The sequence below is a fragment of the Psittacula echo genome, assembly GCF_963264785.1.
Source record: "Psittacula echo genome assembly, chromosome: 1".
In the NCBI taxonomy this organism is placed as follows: Eukaryota; Metazoa; Chordata; class Aves; order Psittaciformes; family Psittacidae; genus Psittacula; species Psittacula echo.
This window is the reverse complement of record NC_137735.1, coordinates 81,894,123-81,913,841: the sequence shown is the minus strand read 5'-3', so window position 1 is coordinate 81,913,841 and position 19,719 is coordinate 81,894,123. Positions and strand designations below refer to the sequence as shown.

At 38.5% G+C, this 19,719-nt stretch overlaps 1 protein-coding gene across 1 annotated transcript in view; it reads right to left on the bottom strand.

Moving 5' to 3' along the window:
* Positions 1 to 19,719, bottom strand: part of INTU (inturned planar cell polarity protein) — a gene marked incomplete at its 5' end in the record, with an annotated part of 50,005 nt that overhangs the window by 13,846 nt on the left and 16,440 nt on the right. Inside the window, 6 exons of the mRNA XM_080629020.1 lie at positions 1,013 to 1,202; positions 1,994 to 2,071; positions 2,631 to 2,720; positions 4,157 to 4,275; positions 8,185 to 8,388; positions 14,651 to 14,736. Of these exons, the coding sequence (XP_080485146.1) occupies positions 1,013 to 1,202; positions 1,994 to 2,071; positions 2,631 to 2,720; positions 4,157 to 4,275; positions 8,185 to 8,388; positions 14,651 to 14,736 (767 nt within the window). The remainder of the gene's footprint in view (positions 1 to 1,012; positions 1,203 to 1,993; positions 2,072 to 2,630; positions 2,721 to 4,156; positions 4,276 to 8,184; positions 8,389 to 14,650; positions 14,737 to 19,719) is intronic.

Below are 19,719 nucleotides of genomic sequence, written 5' to 3'. Positions count from 1 at the left end.
TTGCAGACCCATTCTGAAAAGCACTTTCAATTTTCCACCATACAGCCTCTTTACTTTCAGTTGGTTTAGTGTTCATTTCTTTTGTTGTGGCTGATGAAATAAGCTTGGATAATGGAGTTTGTTGTCAGCTCAGATTAGAATCATTGTCTAATACTTACAGTTAGCCTTAACTGTGCTATCTACAAACTTACAAACAGTTTGGGTCTATCCACGAAGGAAAACTCTTGTGTTTAAAATTTCCCAGCTGTTTCATTTGCACTACATCATGGGAAATACTAATTAAAAACCAAACTCCACCATGACAAGACTGACATATTCTAAACATCATTCCCTCTTTGTGATTTTTTTTCCCCTATGAAATTTTTTAAAAACTGCTATACATGTATTGACTCAAATATAATACGCAAAGAACTCTTCACGTGATGTGGAAAATAACTTCCTAGATGTAGAGTTGAAAATACTTTAAAACTACAAAGGCAAAAATGAATTCTAAATTCACTAACATTCAAGAGGATGGAAAATGAAAACGCATTGAATCTTTCTTCCATTGACTTGAAAAGCTGTACCTCTTACAGTGTCAAACAAATGATGTATGGATATTTATTTTGATTCTATAACAGCCATTTAAATTATAAGTTACACAAGGGTTTCTGGAGTAATATTTTCTAACTGGAAAAAACCTTAGATGGTCAAAATCGAACATAAAGCTACATGCCAGGGCCTGCTTTCCTTATGGCATATGCTGGTTGTTAGAGATTTTACATAAAGTTAGTTTTTTTGTCATCATGTTCTCCTCCTAGGTAACCAGTCACCAAACTACGCTCATAATAGCAATCTGCTTCTTGTGCGAATGACTGTGTAATTTCAAACTGAAATAAAGGATCCTGTAGGAAGAGGGGTGGTCTGGGGATGGGCAAAGGGCTTTAGTAAATTACGCGCTAACAGCAGAGATCAATTTTCTGGCCTTTCATATACAAGTTTTTCTAGAAAGCTCTGAAAAAAAACACATTACCTTGACTTCCTGAGGCAATGTCAGCCAGCGCAAGCCTGGGAGACTGTTTAAGAATAACGCACTGCAAGTATCATAGTGTTGAGTGCTGGGGCTGGCATTTGACTTGAGTCTTGCAGGCTGAAGCGCCCGCTGGAAGAACAGGTTGAAAAAATGATCCAGGCGAGAAACATTTTCCACCTGGCAAAAAGCACTGAACAAACATGAACTACAAGTTAGAATAACAGAGGAACTTGTAGCTTGTCCATATAACCTGCTGTGCTTAAAGTGGCTCTTTACAGCATGATACTACATTTGGATTTGGGTTTTTTTTAAACAGTCATTTTAAACATGAAAAAACCCAGTAGGCTAATCCAGGCAGTACCTACAAACAAAGGAAAAGCTACAGCAACACAGTATAATAGCAGGTATCTCAGAGCAACTTAAGATGCAACAATGATCAGTTTCATCCTTTTTGGAAATTATTCTTTTTCTTTCTCTGTGGCACACAGACGTTAACCCCGAATTGAATGCAAGTATGTGAATAGCCTACCTTGGCCATTAGGTTACAGTCAGACTGAACGTTTTCTGTGTGTTTTCCAAATGCAGAGACAGACAAGTCACTCTGCCAAATGAGGTTGTGAAGTCTGGTGCATTTACTTTATTAAAAACAAACCAATGATTCATACCTGTGTTTTACAAACAGCGCTTTAACACAAAGGGCAGCACTTGCAGAGTGTTGCTGACATCCAGTGACTTCAATTATGTGAATGATTTAAACTAATCAAGGACAAAACTTTCTGAATCAACAGACTGTTTTAAAAAGTGTCTTAATGTGTGTTAAGACTGAAACAAAAAGGCAAGGAGAATAGAATCCTGGGTTTTGTGCAAGTGTAAAGGAACATGCAAAGAAACTCCATGTAAACATTACCACTACTAGCTGTCTTCAGTGAGCATCAATGAAAAATTAGTGACTGAAGAGAAAATACTTTTGAAAGAACTCACCTGTCTAAAGAACCGTACATGAATTTCAAGGTCCTGACAACATCTTCAATCATGTTCCTCAGCTGAGCAAGTGGCACACTACAAAAAAAAACCAATTCAAATGTACAGCTAAGTTTATAATACCTTTACTATGAATAATCATAGGCATCTCCTGAAGAGCTCTATTCTTAACTAATAATGTAGCGCAAACAAAAAATTCTTCATTAGGCTCGGTGAGAGATTTCCTTTGAGTGACTTGCCCATAATGACACAGATGGTAGTAAAGCTGGGAGGGGAAGGAAAGTCCTAGAACACATAAATATATAATATTACTGCTGTTATTCAGTAGTGTCTAATCAAGACTTGACTTTACCAAACATTGACAATCACTGTTTTCTAAGCTACACCTACTTCTGAGATCTAATGAGACCTTATTCCTTCTAGAGGAAATGAAAAAGAAACTGTAACAATGAATATATAAAAGATGTGAATAAGGTAAATCAAAAAAGTGGGATCACAGAAACAGGAACTAGTTATAGTAAAAAGAGTACATTGTAAGCCCTCCCCTTCTTGCTTTTTTGATCAAAGAGTAGAATTTGAGGACACACAATAGGAAATGAAATTAAAAGGAAAACAAAGCATCTTATTTGAAACTCACTTTTCTTCAGGAAGACCCATTACAAGCAACTTGTCAGATTCTTTCCAGTAAACAACCTGAACCAGTTTTTCGCATAAGAAAAGGGAGGAACTAGAAAAATTAAACCAGAAGTACTTCTGTTAACACTATGAAGCTAAAAAACACCACCTTTATAAGCCAGAATGATTTATATGTATTTTATATGCAGACTTAACGCTCATCTATAATCACATGCATGAAACTGGGCTAGGTAATGCTGTTACTAAAGAACTTGAAGTCTCTCTGATTTCGATTCCAAACAGATCACACCAGTATTAACAATGTTTTCAAGTGAACGACCATTACTGAAGCGCCACAGTCATCTTCTGAATCGCTCAGATGCTCTTTAAAGGTCTTCCTGCCTAGCTTTTAACACAATCAGCTTACAAAATTAATGTCATTTCAGATCACACTGAGGTAATCAGAGGTACTAATGAAGGTTCTGAACATAGCAGTCACAAAATCATTTAAAAAGACTCCACATTTTGCAAACAAGCCAAAGAGGTATTTGAACATATTACCTGAGTGATAAACATAAGCCTGAACTCTCATGCTACCTCCTTGTATAGAAAATTGCTCCACGAAGCACAGCAATCCCAGAAAGACCAACAGAACTTTCATTTGAACCACAGAGTGAATTAGAACATGAAACAGAATTAGACCCAAGGTTCAAATTAGCAGTAAATCATACATTATGCACCAGGTTATCACATTAAATGCACTGGTTGCTGCTAAAACCGAGGTCTATAAATATCTCAAACACTAAATTTGTAGTAAACCCCCACCCTTCTTACTATCACCTTAGAAATTTTAAATAACAACACGACACTGCTGCAAAGTGAAAAAAGTGTAACAAGCTTAAGCTTGAAAGATTCAGGAACTTAATTTTTAGGATATGGCTCCACGAATAACTTTCTTCACTCATACAGTAAAATTGACGGTGCTAAATAAAACAATAGTGTTATTTCATTAGGTAAGAAATACCTTAGTATTTCCGCAGGTCACCACAACATTTCTTTCCTTCATGTTACCAAAAGTGCTTTGCGAACAAAACAAATTATATATTTAAAATGCAAATAACTACAAAGAAATAAACATCCCCACCCCAAAAGTTACACCATACGTATGCAGACACAATAATGACAATTTACTCTTAGAAATAGGATTGCAGCTGTTGCAGAATTTCCAGCCTCCATACTACAGTGCCATGGAATCCCAGCTTAGATAAGGGTGCTTTAAGAGATTTAAGGAAGGATCTAAAACCAATTTCACTGAACTAAAAATCCTAGTCATTGCCACCCATGACAAAGAAATTCCCCTAAATCAACGTACATCCTGGCTGAGCAGCCCAACTTCAGGCACACTGTTCTAGTTAAAATATTCCTGCCTAACAGGTAGTGTCACTCTTCTTTTGTCTGGAACTGTATGCACGACCCATGTGTGGTTTTCTGTACACATATGTATAAAATAATAAGAGTAGTAGCACATTACATTTCAAATACTTTTACCTGATAATCTGGGTACCAGTAACACTTTCCAGTATGTCAGACAGTGTGAGAAATATTCCTCTCACACTTTTCAGTTTTTGGGATGCTTCTGATACAGGGTACTGATAAAGGATTTCTTGCTGTGAAGAAAGTTAGCTGTTAGTTAAGCAAAACAAAACCAAAGTCACCAAAAGAACCCAACCCAAAACTAAAAAAAAAAAACCAATCAATCAAAATGTTCCTCCACATTTATTGCTTTCTGCCAAATTGTGACATGCCAGAAATAATGCATACAGTATATAAGCATATCCAGTGCAGAGTAAATTATCTTTCTACATAAACAAAAGAAACACAGACATGATTAACTTCCCTATTTATGTCACTAAGCACATCCAGCCAATGCCAATACCCGTTAGGAAATTTTCCTTCATCAAGATTAAAAGAATATAAAGTTTAATTACAGAAGGACCTGGCAAACTTTGAATTCTTACCCAATTTAATTAGCTCTATTTTCAAATACTCATTAGTAACAAGGATTTTTTTTTCCTTGAATGAATCTCTCAGATGGAAAAAACCCTGCCATTTCCTAATTACAACACTACAAAGGGCTAGAAAGAGCCTTTCTTTCTCCTCACTATGAGCTGGGGCCTTTACACAAAATTCATTTCCCAGGGAAAGAAAAGACAACTGTAACAATAGGTCATTGCTGTATCACAGATATACATTAATGAGTTAGCAAGGTTCAGCACACACCACCATGCAAGATCAACTGTCTTCAAAGCAAGGAGAAAGTTCATAGGACAATGACAATGGAATTCATAAATAAGAAGTAGCTCATTTCTTAAAAAGTATAAACCCTCCTTCAATCCAAAACACTCAAACCTGGACAGACTGTCTAAACTAATGGCTTATCAAACAGCTTCTCTTTTTTATTTTATCCATTTCTCAAACTGAGCCTAAAGAGCATTTTAAAAAACGCATTAGTGCAGTCCTGACAACGTAAGAAATGGCTAAAAGAAACTGTGTCAAAATGGTCCCAACCAGCTAAAAACCTATAATCTTCAAACACACTTCACTGACAATAGTCTTTAAGCTGCATGTTAAGTACAATTAAAAAAGCAACAGTAGATGAAAGACAACTATGAATTCTTAGAGATTAATTCAGAAATTATAAAACTGGAGAGAAAAGCTGCAGGAAGTACAAGTCAGTGTCTATATGAACCAAGCTATCTTAACAGCTATTCACTAATACCTACTTTGCAAGTATGCTAAACGCATGCTTCCAGAAAATACTATCACATAGGAGGAATAGGAACATTGTTCATTTTAAAACAAAAATGAGTTCAAACACATAAAGATGTGTAGTTTGTATGCTGGTACGAACAATTATAACTGTAATACCTACCTTGAACTAAAACATACAAGATAGCCATACTCACTGAAACCATTACCATATGGGACACCCCCCACATCCCACATTTCTAATACTGCTTTCCTTTACAGTTGAGCAGTTAGAGCTCACAATTCGTAGCGCTCATTAACTCTATTTTTAGGTGCCAAAAGCTCACAAGTGAAAGAAGTGAAAGTAAAGGATCATTGTATTTTTATTGTGCAATATGGCATAAGTATATAGTAACTTCACTGCAAATTTGAAGTACTGCTGGAAACTAAATCTGGAACAGGACATCTACAGGATAAATGTCTATTACCGTTCACCAAATAAAATTAAAGACAACTGCCTTGAAGAAGGCAGCATTCTTTTGTTCAGAAATGTTAAAAAAACAGAGCTTGACTGCACCAGCAAAGCATCTCTCAACATTAGAGACCTTCTGGGGCTCCCTAGCTGCCAGGACTTCTCAAGAAACAATTGTTCCATGGTATGAAGGGAGAACAAGCACATTACAACCCCTCTTTTACCTCCACTCAACATTCATGGTTAATCCTGTTTCTTGGGAGAGTGTAAAGCAATAATGGGGCAAGAAAGCAGGGCTCCTGCTTTCTCTTCCTGCGTTTACCCCGAAGTGCAGGAATTGCAATCAGGCATTTGCATATCTATCACCTACCAACAGAGGAGCCAGAGGCCCTGAAATACATATTTTTAATATTTCATAAAGTTCATGTGGCCAAGAAAACACTGGTCTTCAGGTTTACAGCAACCGTCCATAGCTGTTCCAGCCACGTAACATAGCAGTCTTGCACTACAAACTTACAACTGAAAAAGAGAACTATCTGCAATAACGTTAGGTTCACTTTCATAAAGCATCTTGGGTTTATTTAATTCACAGTTAAATGAGCTCTTTTCATTTTATTATAAGGAAACACCAAAGCAGAAAAATACCACAGTACCACATTTTAATGGAAGCAGTCTCCAGGTGGCGAATGGCACAGAATGACCTTGCCTTCTTGCAATGCTCTTAAAAAAAGTAGTAATTATGACAAACACTCGTGTAAACTTACTTCTGCTGAAGGTACCTCCCATGAAAAAATGTAGTCTCTTAAACAGGACTGCAAAGGACTGCAAACCAAAGCTTACAGTGTAGTATCTTGCTGTAATATATAATGAAGCATATGCTACCTTAAAAATATTACATTAAGAGCATGATTTATATTGTAAAATCAAGTACTCCAGAGTTAGGAAGTACTGGATTTCTGGTTGCCTAATCAGCTTTAATTATACCCACTCATCTGTCCGCCTTGTCCTCTGCATAAGACAGGCATCTTTCAGAAAAAATGTAATACTCAAGACAACATCATGCTGTGTACGTATGAAAGGGCTGAATTAAAGTTGCACAAGTAGCCATAAATCTGTCATTTCCTAGCTTTCAACCACTTGATTCTGCAGACCTCACAACAGTTTTTATATGATATCATGACAGTTTTTCATGACATCATGTAATTTTCTAGGGTTCTCCTCCCCAGCCCTGTCTCTAGAAAATCAAACTCCATTATGTGTGGTTGAAACACATTTTCTCTATTACACAACATCAAAAGAGCAATACAGACTTCTATCTCTTGAAAAATTGTATTAACAAAAAAAAAGACATCTCAAAGAGGGGATGAACACTGACTGGATTTAAGGATTAATTTCAGGGGACTGAAAGGAAAATGTCTTTTTTCTGCTCCCCACTCCATCACTCTTCCTGCCACCCCAGTCCCTGGGGACTGGCAAAACCTGTCCTTCATTTGATGTCTTCATATCAAATAATGTATCAGATAATATCACTAGTGCAGTATGATAAATCTAAGTTGAACTGACAGAAGGGGAGAAGAGTTTTATTCCAAATGTCTGTTCCCAAAAAGTCCACTTTGTCCATTTGTTATTCTCAGCAGGGGTAAGAAGCCAAACTGAGCCCTCCCTGCTGTTCTGTGTCCCTGCATTCTGAATGGAGTATTTGTAGCTATGGCTACATCATGAACAACATCTACACAAAAACTTACAATGGGTTATACCTACACTGGCAACATTCTTCTGAAGAACATGAAAAGGAAAGAGATGTGAAAGGAAGCTTTTCAGGACAAAGGAAAAGAACTCCAGTAGCTCAAAAATGTCACTCAAGTGAAAATCCACAGTTGGTTGCAAGCAGTAAACATAGGAGAGTCCTCTACAAAAAGGCACATCAGCATTTCAAAACAGGAGGAGCTAGGCAGACTGTGTATGTGGCCTGCCAACAGCTCCTGCTGGGGAGAATATTTTTGATAAGGCAGATTTCATAGTTCGAGAGGCGTATTGAAAACAGCTCAGTGAGCATCTAAGAGACAATCATGACCTTCTTAATTGATCTCTGCTTTGCCTGTTAACACCTCAAGGCTCTTCATGTAAAGACATTCAGCACCAAAGAGATTTCAAATCCGGAGTTTGTCAGCAGTGATACTAATTCTCACCCACCCCGGAATTTCAGGCCTTATTTCTGTCAAAATGGACACTTTATGGACTATTCATGACTCAAAATGATCAGTAAGATTTATTTTTATTTAATATCAAAAGGTGTAGCAGTTGCTGTTGTCAGTTGTTACCTTTCATCTTCAGTTTTATTTAGTTGGCCACATACCTCATCCTTAGATGTTTCAGAGTCCAGTTTCAGTGTGAGGAACATAACAATATGGGGCACGTCTTGCAGAGCCTGTTGATGGTCCATGCTATCTTCTCCCCACAAAAGCCGAACCAGATTGTTCATACTTGACTGTGCCCGTTTATACCTTTGCTGAGAAGTTTCTTCAGGCTCAAATATTGACGTTTCAAATGTAAGTTTAACCTATTAAGAAAATTAATTATTGTGAAAATGAGGCTGTTACAATTATGTTCTAATCCCAGATGGAATAAATGCAGTTTGAGCCCTTAAGTTTTCTTAGTCTTACTGACAAAGATGTAAGCAATCAAAAATTCCTGCTGTTTGAAGAAAACCAGACAAATATTCAGCATTACAGAGCCACCTACTATTAAGAAGAAAGGCAGCTATCACATGTTCTATGAACCATATGAGTAAGCATGTGGTTTGGTGTGTTTTCATACTTAATTCTTATGGGTTTGAGAATGGAAAAATATACTTACTGCTCTGGGGTTTGTTTGAACACAAAACCTATTACCATGCTTTGGAAACGCACACGATATTTGACTTCTTTCAGAATGTCAGCACTTTGAAGTATTTATCCTCAGGGCTCTTTCATGAACATTGCTTTGCTATTCGAGTGCACTGACAGGTACATTTGCACAGGGAAATCAATTTACATTAGACTGGAAGTCTGTTAATTTGTAGCACTCAGCAGCAATTCTTTCAATGTGCCCACATTTCAGTAGATTAACTTCTTTTTTTTTAAACTGTACAGTCAGCAAATAGGTTCTGCTGCTGTATTTAGCAACTGTACACAGCTAGCAAGAAGCATGAAACTTATTTACACCACTTGCTGCATTCTATCTTCAGATGAAAAAAATGCAAAGCACGGAGAATTTGCTCTTAAAAAATAAGAGTTTCGATGATCAAGCTTACTTTGTAAAAAAATTATGTTGTTTAGTGTCCTTTATTTCCCATATAAAGTGAACACCAGGAATTTTAGAGTAAGTGTATATTTCGGGGGTCACAAGCAACACAACGTCCACACTTGGTGTGGAAATTTGCTTTACAGACCCCCTTTTTATGAGCACTGCCTTACAAAAATTATGTTTGGTAGGTGTTCCAGCAGTGGTGAAATAAAAGGAGTAATTTTTATTTTTTTTGGTGAATGAACACTTAATTCTAAGTATGAAAGAAGGATTTGTGAGAAATACCTTGCTCTTGACTGAGCATAAAATTGTAATTTTCATAAAGTATAAACTGATTTATTTTTTTGGATGATACTTTAGTTTTCATCATTGCTCAGTGAGTAAAAATGTATCTATTGGGACTAAGCAGGCACACTCTCAGTTCCCTCCTTCATATGCTTTTACTCAAGATTTTTGTCTGCCTTGAAGTATCCTTAACATACCTACTGACTGGGAAGTTCTAAACATAATACATCACAGTAAATCCTGCTTCTCTTTAAAGCTGGTGACAGTTTAGCCTAATGACTGATGCAACAAAAAAGGTTTGTATTTTCCCAGTTGCAGTGAATTTGAAAAGCCCAAGCAGAGGTAATTTATACATTTAAATACAGACAATTTACATTTTCGTAACTGTGAGGAGTGCCAGGAAGAAATAATGATGCTTTAAAACACCCACTGCCTGTCAAACTAGATCAGAGAGAAGTGCCATCATCAGTTCTTCCAGTTACAACATTTACGGCATCGGCTGCTGCCTTCCCACTTCACTCCCTCCCAACGCTTCTCATTAATCTTTTCTTCTCCCATTTTGGCTGCTGTCAGCTTGTTCCTCTTTTTTATTCCCATTCCCTGTAACAGCACTGCGTTCAATCCTTCTCTCATGCCACGTGCTACCATTTTCTTTTCTGACAGTAACTCATCCCTCGCTTCCTCCTCATCATTTCAGTTTTGATTAATTACACTGCAGATTAACAGGACTCAAGGAACAGAAACACCCAGCTAAAAGCAGTGGCTTTATTAAGTCCCAGTAACTTGATCATTCACAGTTTTATAGATGTATGTTTTCTCCTCTGGCATTCAGTGACTCAGTTCTTTCTCTGGCACGCCATCTGCATGTATTTCAGAGGATTTTCCTCATACCCTGTGTAATTTCTTGCAGATTTCCTCAAGGCTCAATAGTTATTTCTCTTAACTTCTACATCTTGTCTATGGACACTCATTCATGACACTCAGGCTACAGTCTCTACACTAATGATGCACAGATGTAATTCTTGCTGCTGTGTATCTTTGGGTCCCTTGATTAAAAATAAAGCAACCCAAACTGAGTCTGTCTTGTCTTAGAGATGCAACCAGATGGCTGCCCAAGCAAGAGCTCAAAACAAATGGGGACAAACAGAACTTTAACTCTTCCTCCTCCTGCAGGCATCCATGTTGCCTCTCACACCTCTGTGGACAATACTTCCCCACTCAGATGTGAAATCGCTGTGTTTTGAGAAAGATCTCTCTCCACAATTTGACAAGTTCCTTTCCAAATCTTCATTCTAACAGCTTGAAACATGACACTTTCTGTTCCTCTCTACTATTGTACAAGTTCTAATCTATTTCCTGCCTTAAAAAAAAACACTGTAAAAAAAAAAAAAAAATCTAAGCTGGAAAATACTGCAATAGAAAATTACCAAGAAACTACATTTCTATGTGCCCTACCACCACCCCCCCCACTTTTTTTTGGTGGTGGAGAAACCAATCTTCATCCCGAGCAGTACACTGGATCTGATTAGATATGACTACTAAAGTATCCTTCTGTAAATGATGATGATGAAGTCTTTTGCAACTTTGATTCCATTTCTCCTAAAGAAAATCAGTTCAATGCACAGCAGAAAATGGAAAAGGAAAGGAAATGAAGAATGGGAGAGACACAAAAAAAAAAATTAGTATTCTAACTCTATACAGCATGCACACTACAACATTAGAACAGTTGTCAAAAAGAATTTAATCAACCTGCAAGAAGGCACTGATGAAGGGACAGTAACAGCAAACTATGAGGTACATGGATGGGAATTTTTCTGCTTAGGAAAGATGCAGAAGCAGAAGATGACAGAGCTTTCTGAAGTCAAGGAATGATAAATGGACAGTTAACTACTCATAATGCAGGAACCTGGGAGTATGAAATGTGCTTCATTAGACAGCAGTCTGAAAAACAAGAAAAACAAACGTAACACAAATCAGTTCTGTAAATCACAGCTACAGGATGCTGTGGAGGCCAAAGGAATTTTAAGAACTAGATTAAAAAGAGGAAAAGGTACAAACTTGCACGTGATCCAACAAGTCACTACTGACTGCTGTAACTACTGACTGCAAGTAACTACTGACCGCTGGAAGCTGGAAAAGTAGGATGGGAAGGTCACTCTGTATTTAATTTCATAGAATTACAGAACAGTTTGGGTTGGAAGAGACCTTAAAGCTCACCCAGTTCCAACCCCCTGCCACAGCTTCTCTGGGCAACTTGTGCCAGTGCTTCACCACTAAAGTCGTTCCCCCTTGTCCTGTCACTGCATGCCTCTCCATCACCCTTGTGGGCCTCATTAGGTATTGGAAGGCTGCTACAATTTGTTTCTTAATGATTTTTACTTATACTTTTGTCACTGTAAGAAAACAGAAGATGCAGCTGTGACACTGTTGGTCTGACGCTGAAAGACATGCTTTCTGTATATCAGCAAGAAAGCTGTATGTCTTAGAATATGGATTTTATTATAGCCAGAGCTGGTGGCATTGCCTCCCTTTTAAGACTGCCTGTCATTTCCTGTTGTAAGTCTCTGTTTTCCATATGCTTATGGTTTGCATAACTCTAACTCAAAATTTCAAGCTGAAATTTCTGATTCTGAATGTCTGCCTTAGGCTGAGTATTTTCAGAAAGTTTTGGGTAAAATGGTTCTGCAACTTCCAAGTGTCAGGGTAAGGAAAAATGTATTATTTAGAATATCTTCCTTTTCCTATTCTGTCTTCTCTGTCTTGTAGTGTTAAGAAACAGCAGCTATTTTGATGACAGGAATTTAAAACTGCATAGACTGCAGCATATCGCTTTATCTTGCATGCCTAGAAGCTAGTCTGCCTAAACTGAGGTAAGGTTAACAATATTCTGGAAATATAATAATGAGAGATGTTATGCCACATACTACAACTGAGATCATCTAGGTAGTCAGTTTCTGAAATTACTCCCAGTAATTTTTAATACTGAGCCCAGAAAAGCACTGACTTCACTTATCTAAATAACTTACAACTGCAGTAAAACTGCTTTAAACTGCATTTTCTTTGACGTTTTGCAACATGTGATGCATGAAAATACATTAAAAATTTTGCTTGTATAAAGGCCATCTTTATTACTAATTCTTAGAAACAACCACCCTCTCTTTCTTCAGCAGCACAAACAGTGTTCTATACTGCAAAACCCTCTCAGAGCTCTGTATTTAAATTCTGCACTGGTGTATTTCAGCAATCAGTCTTCTGGCTTGACTCAAACTGCACAGTAGAAAAAAGAATAATTGCACTTTAATAAAAGGCTTTGGAAAGCCAACATGACAAACAGTTATACATTTCAAGTAATCGCTGTCTACTTGACAGATTTACTGACAACGTAAACATTAATGCTGCATTAACAGTAACTACTATATAAAGGGTTGCACTGCATTTTAGCAACAAGTAATAGGTATACTCTAATCTAGCAAGGATACAATTACGTAAAGTATATAACCTCTGCTTTTTTAATCATTCTGTATTTAATAACAGTTACAGCAACTCCGTATTTGGTCAAATACAGGCAAGACAAGGTTTTTCTACCATGGAGCTCTGCCAATACCTGACCACAACTCTGGTAGCTTAGGCAAGCCTCATACTGTCAAACATCTTGGAAAGCTTCCTGACCTGACATACTAATAATCATACTGCAGTTGCAGATGTAGTTCTACAGGCACTGTGTAAGTCGTGAACAGAAGCATGTTTAAAAAAACTTATCATCTCTGGAAAGTAAAAGATTTCTATTATTATCATCACCTCATATATTCTACCCGAAAAAAACCTGCCATGAGCTTACAGGCATACTGTAAGAGACATGATAACTTTAACCTGCTCAGTCTCCTAAATTGCAACTTTGACTTTACCTTCCTTAAATCCAGGAAGTGGATTTAAGCAGAATAATTCAAAATACTTAATTTTATGCTACTAACAACCAAGGTAATTAATACTCTCCTGGTTTAATTCTGAACTAGCTATCTAATTCTTTATTACTTAATTCTTCATTATAGCTCCAATTCAGCTAGAAGAAAAAGATATGTGCAGAAAAGGTTTAGGGGAAAGGAACTCTATTCATCAGGTCAGGTTTCGGGTCTTTTTTTCCTATCAATTTTTAATCATGAGTTCTGTCAATCTTCATCACTGTTCAGTTTTGAAAGATCTTACAGAATATTTAATCTAAAAGCTCTTTAAATATCCAAGAATTTATTTTTCTATTTAAATAAGAAAGCAGTATTAGTTTTTCCATTTAAATGCTCTTCAATACCTTTAATAGCACTACTTATTAATTCCGGTTTCATTTTACTCTCCTGTGGTCTGTAAGCCTCTTATACTGATGATGAGCTATTTATTTTATGAAGCATTTTCGTAGCAACTATTACCATTTTAAGAATAGTAATTGACAAAAAAAGCCACTACTATCCTGCAGTTGACATATTTTTAAGCTAGACATGAGTATCTTGCTTCAGACATGCTGCTGCCAGACTGCACATCTCCAGCTCTATTTATTACCCAGCAGGAGCAAGACATCATAGTATCAAATAACCTTGTCCTTCGTTCGCTGAGAGCAGAGTGTTCAAATGAACAACTCTCAAAGCAACCATTCTTGCCATCTTTACCCAGAACTACAACTATCACTGGTTAAAAGTTTGTGCAGGTTTCAAAGGAGTTATTTCCCTGTATTCAACAACAAGTAATTAGTTTCGATGCAAGTGGCAATGTAATAAGTTGTTTTCTGAGCGGAAAAAGTAACAAAACTTGCTTTTTCACACAGGTATGTACTAGTTCTCACAGAGAAACATGAATACTCAGAATCCTGCATGCACAGAATCCCTTGATACTCTCACTGGGCAAAAAAAATCAGGTGTTATGGTTAATCTAAACCTACAAGTATGCTGCTACCTCTTGTACAATGCTGCATGTGCTTTCTGACTCTGGCTGATGACAGAGCATGTAACTGCTGGACTATGCTGATGTCTCAACGGGACACTGGCTTGAGTCACTGACTTGCACCTACCTATTTTTCACAAAATTTACCAGAAATAAACTCTGAAATTTCTACTCTAAGTTTGACTGAAGTCAACCAATGTGTTCAAAGAGGGGATGAAGAAGTTCTAAGAAAAAGACCACCTAAATTCTGTTTCCTATGGAAAAAAGGTTAGATACAATATCAGTTTTTACAGAGGACAGTTGGAGTAAATGTTCAACTACTGTACCTGCATAGGACCTGGAATGCAAGACAGAACCCTTTCTATGTTTTCAGAATTCACATCAACATCATTTACAGCAACTAGAGCATCTCCTGGAGATAAAAAAGACAAAAAGCATGAGAAAATTAGATGGTATTACACAATACAAAGCCAAGTGTTTTGCCTTAAAAATATGACATTCAAACCATCATAAATGTCCTTTTGTTACATGTAGATGGTTCCTATGTGAAACATTTAGTATGTTTAGAAACATCAGTCTATTAACTCAATGCTCTTAAGGCCTTACTGCCACGCTAGTTACATGAGTAACTGTCAAAGCTTCCCCCCCTCTATCGAGGCTTATATCACTCTTGTTACTTGATCACAAAAAACAACTTCACCCATCAAGTTATGCCTAAGATTTATTTTTTTTCCCTCCAAAACCACCCCTGTTTACTTGCCAATCCTTCTCCACTGCTATCTCCACTGAAACACTACTGTTTCCAAAAGCACACCAAAACTCACCCCTTCCTGTAGCAGCTTACAAGTTCTAGGCCATCATTAATAGAATTAATAGTATATTAATTCTCAAGAAGGTAGCCAAGAAACACTACATGACAAAAAGACAAACACAATACCTGGATGCACTAGGAAAAGCATTTCCTTTGAATCTATGCAAATATAAGACCTGAGAGAATCCCATCCAGAGTATCACAATTCTATTCACCTGTGCTCAATAAAAATGCAATCACATGTGATGAGATACATGGAAGTAATACTGCAGTGATCAGGGAAATGGAGAACCCATGTATACTGGTTAAAGATGGGGTGAGTAAAGGCCAGGTGCAGAAGCAGCTAGAGTAGAAAGCAGAAGGTTCTGTAGTCTCAAAACAGAGTGTTTCTCCAGCCATCTGGGACTGAATACCTAAGACTTTAAGCCTTGACTTGGCAACAAAAATGTGCTAAACTGCAGAAATAAAGCACTGAACAACTGTAAGGGTCAGTACATATTTCAGGTTTTCTTGGGAGAAGACTTGCTCAGTTCTACTAACTCAGGGATGAAAATGACATGCATAGTACATGCAACCCTGGACTTTAGCAGGGCAAACTTTGGCCTTTTCAAGCAATTGCTAGGGGAAATCCCATGGGCAAGGCTGCTTGAAGGTAAAGGGGCCCAAGATAGTTGGTTGGCATTCAAGGATTGCTTATTCTGAGCTCAAGATCAGAGCATCCCGACACGTAGGAAGTCAAGGAAGAGGGCCAGGAGACCTGCGTGGCTAAATAAGGAACTGCTGGGTATGCTCAAGTGGAAGAGGAGAGTTTACAGGTCATGGAAGGAGGGGCTGGCCACTTGGGAGGAATATAAGGCTGCTGCTAGAGGATGTAGGAAGGCAGCTAGGATGGCTAAGGCCTCCTTAGAATTAAATCTGGCCAGAGGGGTCAAGGACAACAGAAAGAGCTTTTTCAAATACATGGCAGATAAAACTAACACCAGAGGCAAGGTAGGCCCACTGGTGAATGGGATGGGTGCCCTGGTGACAGAAGATACAGAGATGGCAGAGTTATTGAATGCCGCCTTTGTCTCAGTCTACTCTGCCGGAGGCAGTCCTGAAGAGCCCTGTACCCCTGAGACCTCAGATGAAGTCAGGTCAATGGAGCAGTTTGCCTTAGTCAATGAGGAATGGGTTAGAGACCAGTTGAGCAATCTGGACATCCATAAATCCATGGGTCCAGATGGGATGCACCCGCGGGTGCTGAGGGAACTGGCGGAAGTCATTGCTAGACCACTCTCCATCATCTTTACCAAGTCTTGGGAAACGGGAGAGGTGCCTGAGGACTGGAGGAAAGCAAATGTCACTCCAGTCTTCAAAAAGGGCAAGAAGGAGGACCCGGGTAACTATAGACCGGTCAGCCTCACCTCCATCCCTGGGAAAGTGATGGAGCACCTTATCCTTGGTGCCATCTTAAGGCATATCAAGGATAAGAGGGTTATGAGGGGCAGTCAACATGGCTTTACCAAGGGGAAGTCATGCTTGACCAACCTCATAGCCTTTCATGAGGAAATAACACGGTGGATGGATGATGGCAGAGCGGTGGATGTGGTCTACCTTGACTTCAGCAAAGCATTTGACACAGTCTCCCACAGCATCCTCATAGCTAAATTGAGGAAGTGTGGTCTGGATGATCAGGTAGTGAGGTGGACTGCGAACTGGCTGAAGGACAGAAGCCAGAGAGTTGTAGTCTATGGGGCGGAGTCTAGTTGGAGGCCTGTATCTAGTGGAGTGCCTCAAGGGTCAGTACTGGGACCAGTACTATTTAATATATTCATCAACGATTTAGATGAGGGAATTGAGTGTACTGTCAGCAAGTTTGCTGATGACACTAAGCTGGGAGGAGTGGCTGACACGCCAGAAGGCTGTGCTGCCATCCAGCGGGACCTGGACAGGCTGGAGAGTTGGGCAGGGAGAAACTTGATGAAATATAACAAGGGAAAGTGTAGAGTCCTGCATCTGGGCAGGAACAACCCCAGGTTCCAGTATAGGTTGGGGAACGACCTGTTAGAGAGTAGTGTAGGGGAGAGGGACCTGGGGGTCCTAGTGGACGGCAGGATGACCATGAGCCAACACTGTGCCCTTGTGGCCAAGAAGGCCAATGGCATCCTGGGGTGTATTAGAAGGGGGGTGGTCAGTAGGTCGAGAGAGGTCCTCCTGCCCCTCTACTCTGCCCTGGTGAGACCGCATCTGGAATATTGTGTCCAGTTCTGGGCCCCTCAGTTCAAGAAGGACAGGGACCTGCTGGAGAGGGTCCAGCGCAGGGCAACTAAGATGATTAAGGGAGTGGAGCATCTCCCTTATGAGGAAAGGCTGAGGGAGCTGGGTCTCTATAGTTTGGAGAAGAGGAGACTACGGGGGGACCTTATTAGTGTATATAAATATATAAAAGGGGAGTGTCACGAGGATGGAGCCAGGCTCTTCTCAGTGGCAAACAATGATAGGACAAGGGGTAATGGGTACAAACTGGAACACAAGAGGTTCCACTTAAACTTGAGAAGAAACTTCTTCTCAGTGAGGGTGACGGAACATTGGAACAGGCTGCCCAGGGGGGTTGTGGAGCCTCCTTCTCTGGAGACATTCAAAACCCGCCTGGACACATTCCTGTGTAACCTTATCTAGGTGTTCCTGCTCCGGCAGGGGGATTGGACTAGATGATCTTTTGAGGTCCCTTCCAATCTCTAGCATACTGTGATACTGTGATAGTAAGGAAAAGCAGAATCTGTGTCTCTATGGCCTCTCAGTTTCCTGAGAATTTCACACAGACAATGGAATCTGAAAGTTTAGAAGAATTCTGATTATTTATTATTATTCCCATCTTCTACCTTGTTAAATACCATCAAATATAACTGGAATTCTTCCCAGGTACTAGGCTGATAGCTCAAAATTGACGTAACACACAATTAAGGGCAATGAGAGAAAGAATATTCTTCCTGACTAACCATCACAAAAAAAAAATAAAAGCAAAATCCCCCCCCGCCAAATGCAAGCAACAATTCTCTTTAATACACCGGGTAACAACCAACTGCTCACAGTTATTTTACATTGAAGGAAAATTCATTCCTACTCTTTCTTACAGCAAAACCAAGAAAAAAATGGTTAAGTTTTATTACACACAAAAATGTTATCACTCCTTGGAATTAATTGCTTTTTTTCTATTTCAAGTATTAGTAGCTCTTTGCCGAACCTCTCCATTTCTTGATGCACAGCAAAGTTTTAGCCTATCAAATCTTCAACACAACAATAATTCAAAGACAGGAAAACTGAAAGTTAACCAGCATTTAAGAGCAACTCAGTAAGTCCATGCCAGAGCCCTAGGGCTTGAAAATCAGTAATCAGAAGCAGAGCATTCAAGCTACTCTAATACAAAGAAAAATTATAAACAGAATTACTATGTCCTTTGTTGAAGAATACTGTATTAAAGATCATCATTCACAACTAGCAGAGAAAGCATAAATTGCTCTTGTACTCATCTGGAGCACTGTTTAAACATAAGTGGCTTGTGCTCCGTTTGCTTTACCAGTTCTGTTGTAAAGGCGACAGTCATCTAATTCACAAAGCCATTCAAAGGAGCTGCACACATTCTGCAAAGAAGCACGCACCTTAGAACTTAGAGAAGTGTTTTTGCACTGCATCTCCCAGGGTGGATTACATATGGACACTTTGAAAGTAATCAGTATTTACATGTTATATACTCGAAGTGTTTTATTTATTCAAGTCCTAATGTACCTAGGTAAAACTTGAATTGCAGCAGTAAATATTTATATTGCCTTCAATTTGTAAAAATGTAACTGTGTACCATAAATGGAACAGCTTTCCCAAAGACACAGAGACACTTTTTTCCCCAAGCCAAAGCAGCACTGGTAAGGCTGCCATCAGTTTGCCAGAAAATGCTGTATTGCTATTAAAGAACTGCAACTTGATGTACAACTGAGACAACGTTATCATTGTTGTCATTATATTGGTAAACTATATTTACCAGTATAGAATTTCCAGAATTGGAGGTGGAAGGTAGTGATGGGGTGCTTCTGTGATTTTTTTTTTTTTTGTGATTTTTTGCAAAACACAAGAGCATTCAAGGACTAGAGACTATGAAGTAACAGAATAAAAGGCATCACTGACACAATAGGAAGTATGTAAATGATGAACACAGAATTTCTTAAAGCAGAACATGACCGCAGGATCTACCCAGTGTGATAATTAATGCCAGTGAACAAGCTTAAATATGTAAGTGTTCTTTTGTTACTTTCACATCTACTTGCTTTGAGAATTGTTTCTTCCCCTTCAATAGTGTGAAAAGCTGACAGAAAGTGAGTCCGACTTCAGACATTGTCTGTAAAAAGAATAGCACAAATGTGTAAATTTTAATCTAATATCACTTAATGCTTAATCAATTTAGGTTAAATAAAATGAGAGCGAACAGTGTTTTCAGTTGTTGCTCTATCTTGATGGTTTGCAGAGTTAAGCCCAATTTCCTTAGACTAAAACATTACTGAATTTCACATGTAGAGAGACATTTCACTAGTGGAGAGAAAAAAGTTGTAC